Source organism: Carex rostrata, chromosome 5 (assembly GCF_964058835.1).
Source record: "Carex rostrata chromosome 5, lpCarRost1.2, whole genome shotgun sequence".
In the NCBI taxonomy this organism is placed as follows: Eukaryota; Viridiplantae; Streptophyta; class Magnoliopsida; order Poales; family Cyperaceae; genus Carex; species Carex rostrata.
In genome coordinates this window covers 13104564-13120807 of record NC_135922.1, presented here as the reverse complement: position 1 = coordinate 13120807, position 16244 = coordinate 13104564, and the positions used below count along the sequence as shown (strand labels likewise).

The 16244-nt window shown below is 33.0% G+C and overlaps 2 protein-coding genes across 2 annotated transcripts; both read left to right on the top strand.

Annotated features, from left to right (window-relative positions):
• The first annotated feature begins 833 nt into the window (after nucleotides 1-833).
• On the top strand, nucleotides 834-3194 carry LOC144554148 (nascent polypeptide-associated complex subunit alpha-like protein 1). Its single transcript, XM_078302404.1, has 4 exons — nucleotides 834-1048; nucleotides 1535-1613; nucleotides 1844-1971; nucleotides 2599-3194. The coding sequence occupies exons 1-4, from the start codon at nucleotides 989-991 to the stop codon at nucleotides 2935-2937; spliced, it is 606 nt and encodes a 201-aa protein (XP_078158530.1). The 5' UTR covers nucleotides 834-988; the 3' UTR covers nucleotides 2938-3194.
• A 2738-nt stretch (nucleotides 3195-5932) lies between these two features.
• LOC144554765 (uncharacterized) lies at nucleotides 5933-6673 on the top strand. Its single transcript, XM_078303094.1, has 3 exons — nucleotides 5933-5998; nucleotides 6090-6315; nucleotides 6400-6673. Exons 2-3 carry the CDS (start codon nucleotides 6183-6185, stop codon nucleotides 6639-6641), a joined length of 375 nt encoding a protein of 124 aa, XP_078159220.1. The 5' UTR covers nucleotides 5933-5998; nucleotides 6090-6182; the 3' UTR covers nucleotides 6642-6673.
• The last annotated feature ends 9571 nt before the right edge of the window (nucleotides 6674-16244 follow it).

The window sequence follows — 16244 nt, the reverse complement described above, 5'->3', positions numbered from 1 at the left end:
CTACATCATCAAATTCCGTTAGGTATATATAGATAAACTTATCTTAAAAAGGTTTGTGGATGGTCGTCAACTCTCAAGTAGGTCGACCAAATCACCTAACCTTCGATCCAAGATTCGTGTAACGCCTCACATGATTTATACGGACGGTTCAGATTTGTCATGATCAGATAGCGTAAATATTTTAACAGATCAATATTGGCTTCAGGCAGCACAAAAATCATAGGCAGCGCTGTTTTGATTCTCCAATACGTGCGGTGCATGAAGCCAAAACTGTTCTATTAAAATCTTTACCCAAAACGTTTTTGCAGTACAGGCAGCTTGAGATGTTCCTTGGGCTTGGGCTGGATGCTGTATCAACTAAACAGGCCGAAAGAATTTGAAGATCCGATTTTGATCCGTTAATAATTACCCGATCTCTCTTTATAAACGGACCCATTTTATGAGGTAATAGTAATAGTAAGGCTCGGAATCTTTGACTGACTGCAAATGATTGTTAGCAAATGGATAAACGGGCTAAATAATAGGATAATTTCCATCCGACCCGATATCTGGCTCATTTGATAGCTAATTAGCTACACCAAGTAGATTGGCCTCCTGTCATTATCGGATTTCATTTCGTCCATCTCGAGAAGAACGGAACGTCGAATTTAGATCGGACGTCCCACATCAGACCAGATATCTCCATATCCTAACCTGCCCTTGATGATGAACTCCATGATAACTGTCCGATTTAAAATGGACGTACCATAGCAACTTGGGTTGCTTCAATGTATGGTCGGGATGACAGATCCCGTCAAGCGGTCAACCAAACACCGCAACACCAGGGGTAGTATGGTCTTTCTGATGTAAGACAGGCCATGGTATATAATGCCCCTCCGCCTTTCTCCTCCGTTCGGATCTAGGGTTTTGACATCTCTGTCTAAAGCTAGGGTTTAGCCACGCTTTCGATCTCTTATACTCTCCTCTCGATCTAACTACCAGCTATACCATGACGGCGCAAACACAAGAGGAGCTCCTCGCCGCTCAGCTCGAGCAACAAAAGATCGAGGTTCGTCTCTGTTTCGCCCCTTTCTATCGATTCGATCATTTGGATGATTATTCATCATTGATCGTCCCCGTGTCAGTAGAGACTAGATAGTGATTGGAAGTTGGGTAGTTTGATGTAGATAAATGATTAAAGTAGGTTTCTCACGCACTTGATTGCGGTATAACAGAATTGAGTGAAATAGTATAGATCTACCACTTAGATTAGTGTAAACACTAACAGTAATCCGCACTGATTAGCTTTGGTCTTCTTCTGATTGTGATAAAGTGTGCATTTTTTATTTGCTTTCTAAACAAGCAACGTTCAGTATTGAATCTAACGAATTAATACTGCTCTGCTGTTTGTTATTTGCATAGTTTTGGTTGTGTTTGTCATGCTTATTAGTGTAATCCAGCTTCCCTATAGTATGGTCTTCTTCTAATTTTCCGTCAAAATTTTTGTTGCATGCTTATATTTTAAATTTAATTTGATTTAAATAAATGTGTGCAGAGTGAGGAGCCACTTGTTGAAGATGAAGATGACGACGACGATGACGATGATGATGACAATGATGCTGATGATGCCGAGGGTAATTTTGTAATTTCTCCCTTATTTCAATATTCAATTTTGTTCACAATTTGACTAGCCAGAAGTAACAATTATTGTATGTATTTATCAATGTTTAATGATAGGCCTGTGTGACAACTTTCATAGCTTTAGACAACACAGTTGACAGAGAAAAATATTGGAATAAAAATGAAAAGAAGTAACAATACTACTACCATTTTTTTTAATAATATTTTACTGTGTTAAAAACAGGGCATGTTGATGGATCTGGCCGATCAAAGCAGAGTAGAAGTGAGAAAAAGAGCCGGAAAGCGATGCTCAAGCTCGGCATGAAGCCTATCCCTGGTGTCAGCCGTGTCACTGTCAAGAAAAGCAAAAATGTGGGTTCTGTTTCTCCCCCCTTTCTTTTGCTGTTTCTCTCTGTCGACTTATCCTTTCTAACAGTTAATTTGCATTTGACACTTCTGTTTTCTAGTTTGGTGTACCTGAAAATTAGCACCACAACTTGAAGTGTAACTGATTTTGGTTGGAGCTATCATTTACCACAATCACAATATTCTTCTTAGCTCAATGATTGTACCTTGCAGTGATATTAATTGACTTGCATAAAACAACTCTCTGATATGTGGCTAAATATTTCTATTATCCTATGCCCAATGGTTTACATTCTGTCAGATAAATTTGTCTAATTACAGAGTTTTAGTAGAAATGCACCCACTTTAAGTTGATCTGAAATTGCTAGAACTAGAACAAGAGTGAGGCTATGGTTCTATTAATAGCGCTCTTTGGTCTGTACTATGGATCCATATCTCAATTTAAAAGTCTAAATAGTCTGTCCGAGCCTTTCATGATGATCCCCATATGAAAATGTACTTGGAGGTCGAAGATACATTTTTTGGAATCTTTTTACTATTTTTGTACTGTACATAGTATGAATCAAAGTGCTGTGCATAGTACCATAGCCTCACTCATACAACAATCATTACTAACAACCATCTTAATTGCAGATCCTGTTTGTCATATCAAAGCCAGACGTGTTCAAGAGCCCGACATCTGACACCTACGTAATTTTCGGTGAGGCCAAGATTGAGGATCTGAGCTCACAGCTCCAGACCCAGGCAGCAGAACAATTCAAGGCACCTGACCTGAGTCACATGGTCACTAAACCCGAAACATCGGCAATTGCACAGGATGAGGAGGAAGAGGAATGTGATGAGACAGGTGTCGAGCCCAAGGATATTGAGCTCGTCATGACTCAGGCCAGCGTGTCCCGGTCGAAGGCTGTCAAGGCTCTCAAGGCTGCAGATGGAGATATTGTTAGTGCTATTATGGAACTCACCAATTAGTCGGGTTGGTTTTGGGCTTTTTTAGAGGATAATTTTTTTTAATTCGGTTTTGTTGGTGCTTTGGTTGGAGAGTACTTTGTCACTGAGGTTGATGTTTAATGCTCTGGGACTGTATCTTTCTTTGTATGGTGAATTGGTGATGTGTTGCTCTAGTGGTGACAACTCCTTAATTTTGTTGCTTTTTATTTTGGGGGAACATTGTTGGAAAATCAGTAGTAAATTATAGGCTTGTTTGGGTATTTTCTCACAAAGGAAAACTTGCCCTTGCTGCATAAACGTGCACACACACACTCCAAATGGTGAAAAAAAAGAGGGAATGAAGAGTATTTTTGGGTTATTCAAAACTTTCAAGAAAAATTTAATTGATTCAACGAAGAAGCTTTTTTGCAGAAATAATAATTCATTTTACAAAATTATAAAATATATTTACGTTCAATTAAAAAACTAGTATATCATGTGAAGTCGTAAAGAACATGAAATCTACTCGCATAAAATCTAAGTTAAAAACTTGTGGAGAAAGATAATAAAACAAAGAGTGAGTCTATGGTACTATGCATATCACGGGTTGTTACCGTGTTACGGCTTTATATTTGAGTTTTCAAATCCTAACGGTCGATCCGAACCGTTCATCTTGTTCTCCGTATTAATATGTGTTTGGAGACCAAATTTTACATTTTTTGAAAAATTTTTACTATTTTTTTAGATATTTAGAAAATCACTTGATCTGAAAATTCTGGACCATCCAAAAACAGTGATTTTCAATAAATCTAAAAAAATAGTAAACAAATTTCAAAAAATGTAAAATTTGGTCTCCAAACACATATTAACATGTAGAACAAGATGAACGGTTCGGATCGACCGTTAGGATTTGAAAACTCAAATATAGAGCCGTAGCACGATAACAAATCGTAATATGCATAGTACCATAGACTCACTCTAAAACAAATTACAAAATAACTACTCTTAAGAAATAAGATATTATTATTATTATTATTGTGAAGCAATTACCACGTGCACAATCCCAACTCGATCAAGTTCCAAAAATACTTCAAAACTTGAAACGCTGCGTCTCGCTGCCAAATTGATCTAGCACCTCTTTAGGATCCAATAGTACCGGCTCCCTACTCTAGATTGCCATGACACATTTTCTGTGACCAATTCATCACATTTATGTGACCATTTGGTTAAATATATGCTTATTTCCAGCACTTAATTTTTGGATGAAAATAAGAATACAATTATTTACAAAAGTTTCTCTCAATTATACACATGAATTTGTTTACTGTTGTAAGGGTATGTTAAAATAAAATATTAGAGAAAATCAATAGAATACAATTTTAAAGTAGAAAAAAATAACAAATTGATATTTGTTCCTAACATGCGTTCGGTGGCTTAGGGTATGCTCCAGTTGGGGCCTTGGGGGGAACGGAGGGGAGGGGAAGGGAGCGAAGGGAAAAAATTAGAAGTTCACCTGCTCCGTAAAAAAATATGAAGGGGAAGGAAACGGAGCGAGAGTTAACAGTTCACTCAATACAAGCGAAAAGGCTACCCTCCAAATCGGGGTGTAGACGAAGGAAAACTGGGCCCACCAGCAAATTTTACACAATATACCCCTTCTCCCGCCGTTCTGGTTCTACATTTTCGTCTTCCCTCCAAATTGCTTTCTCTCTCGGTAAATCAAGCAATTTCTATTCTTTTTTTTTTTCTCTTGGCGGTGCTTGCTTTCTATCCCTTCTCGGTGGTGCTTGATTTCGAATTAACTGTAATAAACAAAGCAAAGAGTGGATCGGTAAATTAGTTATCAATTGCTGGTCATTGTAACCCTTATTTATAGCAGTAAGCAAAGAAGTCCTTTATTTTCTCTATTGTTGGTCATTGTTCACAACTTCACATTTTTAAAATTTTTATATAATTCTGGTGAAATCTGGGGTATAATCGTACGGTTATGATTTCGTGCTTTCATGAATAGTTTTAATTTCTATTTACGCTATCTTCATGTTAGGTTTTATACTTGGTTTGATTAACTAGCTGTTTATTTTTGTGATTTTTTACCGTTAATTTGAAGCAACTCGTACCACTATACTGGTATGATATGACTCTTGCCTTTTTCTTTTCTTTTTTAGTGAAATTAAACTTGTAGGTATTGCATTGCAAATGTAAAACTGGTACATGAGTTTTTACATTCCTAAACGAAACTATAGAAGAATAAATTGCTTAGCTTACAGTCTTCCTCATTGTGCATTAAGCATGTAGAAAAAGTAATTGTAGAAGCTAATTCATGATTTTGTAATCTTTCTTCTAGTCAGGTTCATTTATTTTTATTTCCATTACTTAATTAGTTAAGTTTTATTTCTTTTTATTTTCATCACATGTTTCTATTTATGAAAAAAAATGCCAAGTAGTTCTATTTATGTACTAATTTGTGAGTGATTGAGTTTACAAAAATTTTCAAAAAAACACGAAAGAGGAAAAATTTGTGCAAAAAATGGTATCACTGTATTAGTATGGTTTACAAATGAACAATGTCTTTCTAATTTTTTATGTGTGTAATGTGTACCGATAGCAATGACTCGGTAATTTTATCTTTTTCTTAGATGGACCAGCAAAGAAACAATAAGCTAGTTACTTTCAACAAGATGTTGGCAGTTGCACACATTTGTCGTGGTTCTTATCAATTAATGATTCAATGGTTAAGGAAGAAAGCTAATCAAGTTCAACGAGAGTTGAAAGCAGATTGTGATCTTGAAAGAGATAAATTAATGTATAGACTTGTTCATGGCGGGCAATGTCGTGACATAGTTCGAATGGACGCTCACTCTTTCCTCTACTTGTGTTCTTTATTGGAAGAAAAAGGTGGTCTTAAACCAAGTAGACGTGTAGGCATCCATGAGCTTGTTGCAAGGTTTCTATACACAGTTGGCCATAACGAAAAACATTGGCCAACAACATTCTATTGGAGGCGTGACAGAGCTAATAGTGAGTCGTGATTTTGATCCAGCCTGATGGATCAAGAATTCCTCAAGAAATACTCAATAGTGAAAAGTTCAATCCATACTATAAGGTATAACTCTAATTTACTACTTGCACATGAAATAGAATAAATAAGTAACGTGTTACTCACTCGTTAGTATTTTGTAACCTTTTAATGACAGGATTGTGTCGGTGCTATTGATGGTACACATGTTAGAGCGAGAGTTGATGACAAAAATGCTCCTAAATATCGTGGTAGAAAAGACTACACAACAATGAATGTATTGGCTGCGTTTACCTTTGATATGAAATTTACGTATGTCTTGGTGGGTTGGGAGGGGACAGTATCCGACTCAAGAATGATTAAAAATGCATTAACTAGGAGGTATCCTCTTAAAATAGCACAAGGTAACAATATTTGTTAAGACAAATATATTTAAAGAAAAATGCACAATTTTTGTTTTGTAATGTTCATTTCTAAAACTTTTGTAGGAAAGTACTATTTGGTTGACGCTGGATTCATGATAAAGAGTGGATTAATTACACCATACAGAGGAGAGCGGTATCACTTAAGAAGTACTCAACTAGGAACCCCCCTCAAACCTCCCGTGAATTGTTCAATCTTCGACATGCTTCATTACGAAATGCGATCGAGCGAGCTTCCGGTGTCCTCAAGAAGCGTTTTCCTATTATCAGAAGCACAACCGAACCACATTACTCTACTGATACACTGAAGAAAATCATTTCTGTTTGTTGCATATTGCATAATTTCTGCATCAACTTCAGCAAAAAAATCATTTCTGCTTGCTGAAGTTGATGCAGAAATTGAATATCGAATCCCTTCGAGACCTGAGCAGCCTACTAATCGAGATGAAGAAAGAGATTCAAGGAGAGGAGAAGCCATGAGAGAGGGAATGACACTTAACATGTGGACAAATTATGCAAGATGATAATCTGATGCAATTGATGTTTTGTATTGCTGTCCTTTTATTTGATGCTATGTTTGCATCATTTTTGTGGTTAAAATGCTATGTTTGCATCCTTTTATTTTCTCTATTGTTGGTCATTGTTCACAACTTCACATTTTTAAATTTTTTGTACAATTCTAGTGAAATTCGGGGTACAATTTAAAAGTTGAGTTTTTGGTGATTTAAGGTTGCATTTCACCTAAGCATTATGCTATGATTACATTATTGAAAAGTTGCATTTAAAAGTTGAGTTTAAGGTTGCATTTAAAAGTTGAGTTTTTGGTGAAATCTGGGGTACAGTTAATTCAAAGCAACTCGTATCACTATACTGGTATGATATGATTCTTGCCTTTTTCTTTTCTTTTCTTTTTTAGTGAAAACTTGTAGGTATTGCATTGCAAATGTAAAACTGGTACAGGAGTTCAATTTGATTATAAGGGGAGCTATTTTAAGTATTTTTAGTATCCATTGTTATAAGGGGAGCTGTTTTAAGTATTTTTAGTATCCAAATATTTGAGAATGTCCTTTATATTTTGTGAAAGAACCTTGATATATTTAAAGACTTGATTATGCTTGATTATACTTGATTATATATGATGATGCTTTATTATACTTTTGGTATGATCTTTGATTTTTGACTTTGGAAGGGCTTGTTTGTAAGTTAACAAAATTTCAGGGACTGACATGTAATTTTTTTAGATCTTCATTGTCAGATTTTTTTTCTTTGCTTGTTGTTACATATTTTTTTATTCAACTTATTTTAGTTTATATCTACTATGATTTGTTGTTTATGGTACCGACTGGTACAGTGCATGAGATTTGGATCAAGTCCTGGCATACAGTAAAGAGAACCGGAAAAAAAAGGCAAGAATGGAATGGGGCTCACGAATTGCATGTGTGGTCTAGTTCATATGGAATCAGAGAAATAAGATTGTTTTTGATGATCAAGAGTTATTGCCAAGTATACTGGCAAGGAGGTGTGTGCAAGAAATGCAACTATGGCTGTTGAATTGCTAGGAAGATACGCCAAGGTATTCAGAGGTGGCTTCGTGCATGTTACTGAGATGATACATGAACTTTAAACACTGTTTAGCTTTCTAAATTGTATATAGCTGTTGTGACCAATTTTAATTAATGAATACAATCCCCTTAGCTTTCGAAATTGTATTTACCTAGCTGTTGTAACCAATTTGTATATAGCTGTTGGATCTTTTTTTGGGCTCTTGATGATTCTATGGAGTTGGTACTTTGTTGTTACTCTTACTTGAAATGAGATCAAAATTTCATTTTTTTTGCATAATTTTCTAATAGATAAAATGAAGTATTATGGGTAAAATAGTCACAATAGATAAAATATAAGTTCAATTGAAAAATTCAAACATACTCTTCTTTCACTCCGTGTAAATTAGTGGAGCAAGTAACAGCACATATATTTACTGGAGCACAGCCTTAGGATTTTTCCTAATTTAATTTTCAAGAGTTCATTTTTTTTTTCAAATAAAACTGTTACCATAGGAAAAAACAAATTAAGTCGAAACTCTGTTTTTTGTTCCCAATTGGCTAAGCTGTTGTGAAAACTAATAAATTAGTTACTTCTTGATGTGATTAAGCTATTTTATTATAATTATTAATATCAAACTTAATTTAGCTAATAGTTTTTAAATTTTAATGCTTCTTAGCTTCTCCGTAGCACTGTAGTATGTAAAAAAATAAAATATATATTATTTAAAATATTAATATCTTATTTTCTATCTGTTTATAAATATTTCCTTAATTTATTACCCATTTTCTTGTTTTAATTATAAAAATATTTATATTTTATCAAATAATAATTAATAAGTTATATTATGTTATGTTAGTTCTTAATGTATTTTATTTTATTACATTATTAATAATTTAATTAATAAAAATAATTGTATAATATCAATTGTTCTAGAAAGAAAATAAAACTTCCCACAATTAATCCTACGGTACAACTAAACACTCATTTCACCAAATTCCCTTACGTATCTTCCCATTTTTTAAAAAGTGGGTTTCCATCCTGTCAAATTTCATCCCGCATAATCCTATGACAAACGCACATGGCCTAAATCATTTTTATGTTTTGAAATTAATAATTAGATCAATCCAATTCAAATTCAAATCATAATTGACGTTAGATTACAATTACCTGATATTTTTAAAGTTGAAATTTTTAATTACAAATCTGCACTGAATTGCGTAGAGAAGACTACACTTTCTTAAACATTTTAATATACCCAACTATATTTATCAAAATTGTATCAATTATAGTTTCATAAGTTTTTAGGTCGTAATTAGATATTGTAATATTATAAATTTTTAAATTTTTGTTAAAATAATTATTATTGGATATTGAAGTTTTTTTATATTATTATTTTGAATTATTTTGTTGAAAGGAAAATTGGTTATTTACCACTCCAAAACCTTCAAATTGAAAAAAATGCTATTTTAAACTTTGCAATGATAAAAATGTCACTCTAAACTTGCTTAAATTGTAATTTTGCTATTTATACTGTATTAATCTTTTTAAAAAATAAAAATAAAAATAATGACTAAAATACCCTTATCAGAAAAAAAAAACACGAAAATCACAAAAAAAGGCAAACTCACAGAAAAAGGAAAAGGGTATATATACAGTGCTGCCACTTAACTAATAATCGAACCTTGCCATTTTGGAGAGCCGAATAGAAAAGGCAAACTCAGCTCAAGATTATTTTGTTTTATTAGTCTCGCTCGATCATATACAACTTGCCAAAATTTCTGGAGCACAAGGTAAAAGTCCACACGAATTCACAGCGAGACTATTGGAGAGGGTATATATACCCGAAAATCACAGAAAAATCCACACGAATTCATACCGTACTGAGTAGATAACTGACTCCCTCTACAAGGTCGTCACAAGGTCAGGGCTTCTGACGACGGAGAGAACAGCGGCGAATTCCGTAACCCAAAGGAAGAGAGAGAGGCGGGAGATCATCAAACCGATAGCCTTCTCCTTGAGGGCCTGTTCGAACGAATCGCTGTTCATGTGGGAAAAAAAAAATTCAGTTGAACTGAATTTTTTTTCCCGTGAACTGAATTTTTTTTTCCCACGGGAACAGTGTTTTTCAGTTCAATTCCTGTGCCCAAGCCCATTCCCATTTGTCGGCCGAACAGGCTCTGAAGGAAAGGAAAAGGAGAGAAGACACGGGGGTGGGATTGGGAAATCAGTGGAAGAACGGGGGAGTGGGGCTAGGGTTGCAGCGAGAGAAGAGAGGAAGAGAGGAAGAGAGGCGTCGCCTCTGTCTCGTGCGGACGGGAGAGAGAAAAGAGGAAAGAAGAAGGGTTGTTGGGGTGGGGTCCGTTGTCAGTGGAAAAAGAGAGGAGGAAATGGAGGAGTCTATACATGAAGGTATAATCAGAAATACAAAAATATGTATTTCAAAACAGTGTTTTTCAGTTAATTTTTAATAAAAATAGCATAAGAATTGAGTATTGGTAGCAAAATTACAATTTAAGCAAGTTTAGAGTGGCATTTTTAAATAGCATAAGAATTGAGTATTGGTAGCAAAATTACAATTTTAAAGTTCAAGATAACATTTTTCCAATTTGAAAAGTTTAGAGTGGCAAATAATCAATTTTTCTTTTGTTAGAACTCCTGGATTATTCGTGCAAGGCAATGAAACACTCAATTTATTTTGCCCACTACCAGTCAAAGCAGGAATTAATACAATTTTTTAAGAAATTAATAACTCACATTATTATCACAATTACATTGATTAGCTAACAATTACATCATAATTTAAACAAACCATATAGTTATTTTTGATGGAACAAAAAACATGATTATTGTAGTCCAAGTTCGCTTGTTTACTTGGAATATAACTTAGACAATCCTGACTAATGTAATTTAATTTCAAGTTTTATAGGGTAGTTCTACTTCCACCATCCTTATACAATTTATTGTTATATCTGAAAAATAATTTCATTATGAAATTGACCAAAAAGTTTTCATTTCTTTAATTACAATAACAAACAGGCCTATAATTGGGTGGGAATGGGATCAGCTGCTCTTCAAATTCTTGCTATTCTATGCTCTTCTATCTATCTCTCTCCTCTGTTTCTCTCTCATCTTTTTCTCTCCTCCTCTTTGAAGTGAGAGATAGAAAGTATAAGGGATAGCAGCTTCCTTCTTTTTCTTTGAAAAAAGCAGCGGATGCTGATCCAGTTGGGTGCCTCAGAATTGAGGCCTAAATTCGTTCATTTAAAAAAATGGGTAGACACACTAATCGATACATTCTAAAGCTCACAAAAGTAGTACCTTTTATTTTTCTTATAAATATTTTAGAGGAGGTTAACAACGATCTTATGAGATGATCATCACATTTTGAGTCATGCATTATATATCATTTATTGCCTGTGAAGAGTACAGTCATAGAAAGTTCGTCTCTTGATGTTTAGGTGAAAAATTAAATTAATATGATCAAATGAATAGCTGACTAATATTTCTATATAAATTTACCATGACCATAGTTTTTATATTTTAATCAACAGTAGTATTTGTTTACTAAATAAGGTTATATATGTTTCTCAGTAGTTTTGTTAACTGAATAATTAACAATTAGATATTCAGATATACATATTGACATGTTAAGATATTTGAGAAAATCATAAATGTACAAAAAAACAATTGGGATCATTGTATTCACGTAACTATTGTTATTCTCAAGCCTGATAAGAAGATATGATCGTGAAGTCGCAAGAAAAAGAAAAAACACGGTGTAAGAAAACTAATTACAACAAAGCATAAGATGTGAATGAAATATCATTCTCAATTTGTAAGTTGTAAGATCATCCACAATGATGATTTAATTTCGATTGCTAATTCGATCTATCAATTTTTTTTTTCAATTTCAGCGCTACTGACCCTATTGCTAATTTAGAAGAAAAATGCTATTTATGCAACCCTTATTAAAACCATTATGTTAAAACTCTCAATTTCTATTGGCTTCCATTTCTCTTTCAAGTAAATTTTTATTCGCTCCCTTCTCTTTCAATGATGGAGCTGTTTCAAAATTAAAATTAACTTAATTTTCATTTGGTAGTACGTAGACAATTGTATTTTTACTGTACTTAATATTCTTTCTTATTGCACCATTGTGGATGCTCTAAGTGATGGCACCCATTAGTCTATTGAAGGTTGCCATAATGTGTCTCAATTTGGCTAGAAATTTGATGTTGAAACATGACACGCCGAATGACTCATTTTGGCGATCTAGATCTATATATGACGTGGTGGTGCGCTCTATTTATGTTCTTCGGGACTGTATCTTTCTTTTTATGGTGAATTGGTGATGTGTTGTTCTAGCTAACAACTCCTTAATTTTGTTGCTTTTGATTTTGGGGGAACATTGTTGGAAATCAGTAGTAAATTATGAGTCTTGTTTGGGTATTTTTCTCACAAAGGAAAACTTAATTAGCCAGGCTGCATGAACTCACACCGGATCAAGTGTTTCTTGTCTTTCTATTTGGCCATTTGAAATGGTGTGGTAACATTGTTGGTTGTTATCTTGAGTTTTTTATGAGAAGAATTTGTGATTATTTTGGTATTTGTTGACTGATAGAGTATCCCACTGTTTGAAGTGGTGGAAAATGAGGGAATGCGCTAAAAAGAGAGGGAATGAAGAGTTTTTTTGGGTTTTTCTTTCCTTGAATTGTTTGATAATCAAATTTTTCAAGAAATACTAATTGATTTTATGAAGCAGTTAATTGAAGAAGTAATAATTGATTTTACAAAATTGTAAAATATATTTACGTTTGATCAAGAAACTAATTATATCATGTGAAGAACGTGAAATCTACACACATAAATTCTAAGAGCATCTACATCCCTGAAACTATTGGAGTTTCTAATATGACGTGACAGTTTCTAATCCAGTTTCAGGGATGTGGGAGAGTTTCTATTTAGAAACTATGCATGAAAGTTTCTTATTAAGAAACTGTTTATAAACTCTATGTTGGTCAAATGATTGACTCAAATTGTTTCTCATTTTTTAATTTGTTGCTGACGTGACTTAATAGAAACTCTAAAATGAGTTTTAGGGATGTGAGAGTTAGAAACTTTAAATACCATAATTTCAAAAAAGTAATTAACAGTTATTTAAAAATCCTTTTGAGTTTTAGGGATGTAGATGCTCTAAGATCTATTAAGTTTATAAATTATAAGATCTATAAAGCTTATAATCTAGTGAAAGATAATAAAACAAATTACAAAATAACTACTCCTGATATTTATTTTTATTGTGAAGCAATTACCATGTGCACAACGAGTCCGTGTCCCCCCATGCAGGGAGAAATGTGTAGGTCCGATGCCCATCGGACCTAGTTTGGTTCCGATGGGCAGATATACCGTCTAATTTGCTTTAGGATTTGTGAGCACGAATATTAAAGCAGACGCGAAAGTTCTGACGCGAATCCTAAAGCCAATCTGACGGTGATTGAACCCGTTGGAACCAAAGTAGGTCCGATGCCCATCGGACCTACTCTGTTTCCCCATGCAGGTACCTGAAGTGCAATTGAAACAACTGGACGGTCCAGATTAATTTTATTCAGGCAAACTCAATCCGGTGATTGTTGAGGCTGTAGGGGATATGCTTTAAGATTCGTGCAAATTGAATGAAAGGTTCAGATTCACCACTTGCACCTCAGGTACCTGAGGTGTTATGGATTTGTGCATAGGTCTGATCAAGTTCAAAAAATACTTCAAAACTTGAGACGCTGCGTAACACTGACAAATTGATATAATACATTAACTATTTAGAATCCAATACTAGCGGCACATATTCTGTGACCAATTTATCACATTTACGTGACCGCTTGATTAATACCAGCTTTTAATTTCTGGATGAAAACAAAAATACAAAATTATTTAAAAAGGTTCCCTCAAATATACACATGAATTTGTTTACGGTTGTAAGTGTATCTTAAAATAAAATATTAGAGGAAATTAATGCAATGCAACTTGCGGTTCAAATTAATCTAGTAGCTTATTATATTGTTAGATTAGTTGCAGTTAAAAAAACATAATAATAATTTTTTTTTTAAATTTTTCAAATTAATTAAATAAATTTTATTTGAAACTAATGTTGGCTTGAAACTATACTAATCATCTGATATTTTTTAAGTTGAAATTATTAAGTACCTTAATTTTCTTAAGTTGAAATTATTGAGGTCAAATCCACACTTAAATGATACTTTTTAGACATTTTAATATAGACAATTATATCTTTTAGGCAAACTATATGTATCAAAATTGTATTTATCATAATTTGATATGTTTTGTGTAGTTTCAAGATATTGTAATATTATAAAAAAAATATTTTTGTTTAAATAATTATTAGTAGATATTAATTTTTTTTATATTATTATTTTCAATTATCTCGTTAAAACTCCTGGATTATTCGTCCAAGGACTCAATTTATTTTGCCCAATACGAGTAAAAGAATGAACTAATACAAGTCTCAAAGAAATTAATAACTCACATTATTATCATAATTACATTGATTGGCTTACAATTACATCATAATTAGGACAAACCATATAGTTATTTTTGATGGAACATAAAACATGAATTATTGTACCAAGTTCCCTTGTTTTACTTGGAATAGAACTTAGACATCCCATGACTAATATAATTTTATTTCAAGTTTTATAGGGTAGTTGTACTTCCACTATCTTTACTGATACAATTTATTCTTATATCTGAAAAACAACTTTATTATGAAATTGACAAAATTAAAGGTTTTCATTTTTTCGGTCACATAAACAAACATGCCTAATAGTTCAGGCCTAAACTTCATTCGTTTAAAAAAATGGGAAAACACACTACATTCTAAAGCCCACAAAAGTAGGAGTTCAGATCCAATGAAGTAATCCAATCTCGAGCGACGGATTAGAATCAGATGGTCTCGATTCAAAACTCAAAAATTGGGTTACTTTAGGGGATCTGGACCCCAAAAGTAGTACCTTTTATTTTTCTTATAAATATTTTAGAGGAGGCTAACAATGATCTTATGAGATGATCATCACATTTTGATTCAAGATATATCATTTATTCCATGTGTGTAGAGTTTATAGTCATAGGAAATTCATGTCTCTTGATTAGGTGACAAATTAAATTGATATGATCAAATGGATACATGACTAATATTTCTATGTAAATTTACTATGACCATAGTTTTTATATTTTAATCAATAGTAGTATTTGTTCAAAAAATTAGGTTATATGTTTCTCAGTAGTTTTGTTACTTGAATAATTAACAATTAAGTATGTAAATCAGATATACATATTGACCTGTTAAGATATTTGAGAAAACCATTAAACGTACAAGCAAACAATTGGATTCATTGTATTTACAGAATCTTTGTTATTCTAAAGTCCAGTAAGAACATGTGACGGTGAAGTCGTACGAAAGAGGTGTTAGCTTGTAAAGAAAACTAATGACAAAAAGGTATGTGGGAACATTGTTTTCAGGGAAAAAAAAATGAAATGAAGAAATTCACTAAAAATATGATTATACAGCATGAAAACAAAGAGAAAAGAAGAAAGCATAGCAACTTGCATATTAAAATAGCCCATATCAATCAATTCATCTCCTGACCAGGAGCACTTTACATGCTTGTTATAACCCACAAAAACATGCAATTGATAGTTCAATTTAAGTTCAACTTTTAGCTTACAATACCATTTAATGATTTAGGAAATGATAAACACTTTTGGTTTATTGATAAAAGACAATCAATTAATTGGTAAAATGAAGGATTCTAAGATCAAAACTTAAAGAATTTTTGTTTGTTTGTTTGTCAAATGGCTTAGAAAAGAAATCCTTGAACCATGACAATATCATTAAGTTTGGTATATATATTTTGAAATACTAATTCAGACCAGCCAGACATATCCTTTAGTCTATTTTTGCAAAGAATAAAGAAAATAAATTGTCCACAAACAAAAATTTATTATAAAACAAAACAAAATAATATTGGGGAGAGGCTAAATCTTATTTCTATATTATATCTCAATCTCAATATTCATCTTGAACCATTTACAAAACATCTATTTATAGGCTAGAGAATGCAAATGAAAAGCCATATAATTAACATGAGAGTTAATACAAAAATTAAATCTAATAGAAAGTGGATGAGGTGGAGAAGGTGAAATGTCTACTATTTATTATTTCATAACACTCCCCCTTAGATATTTCACCTTATATTATACACTATTAATATTGTACTGCAGGACAAATATTAATTTGGTACTTCAGGACCAATTTGAATTAACTGATACTTCCGGATCAGTTATGCTACCTCATT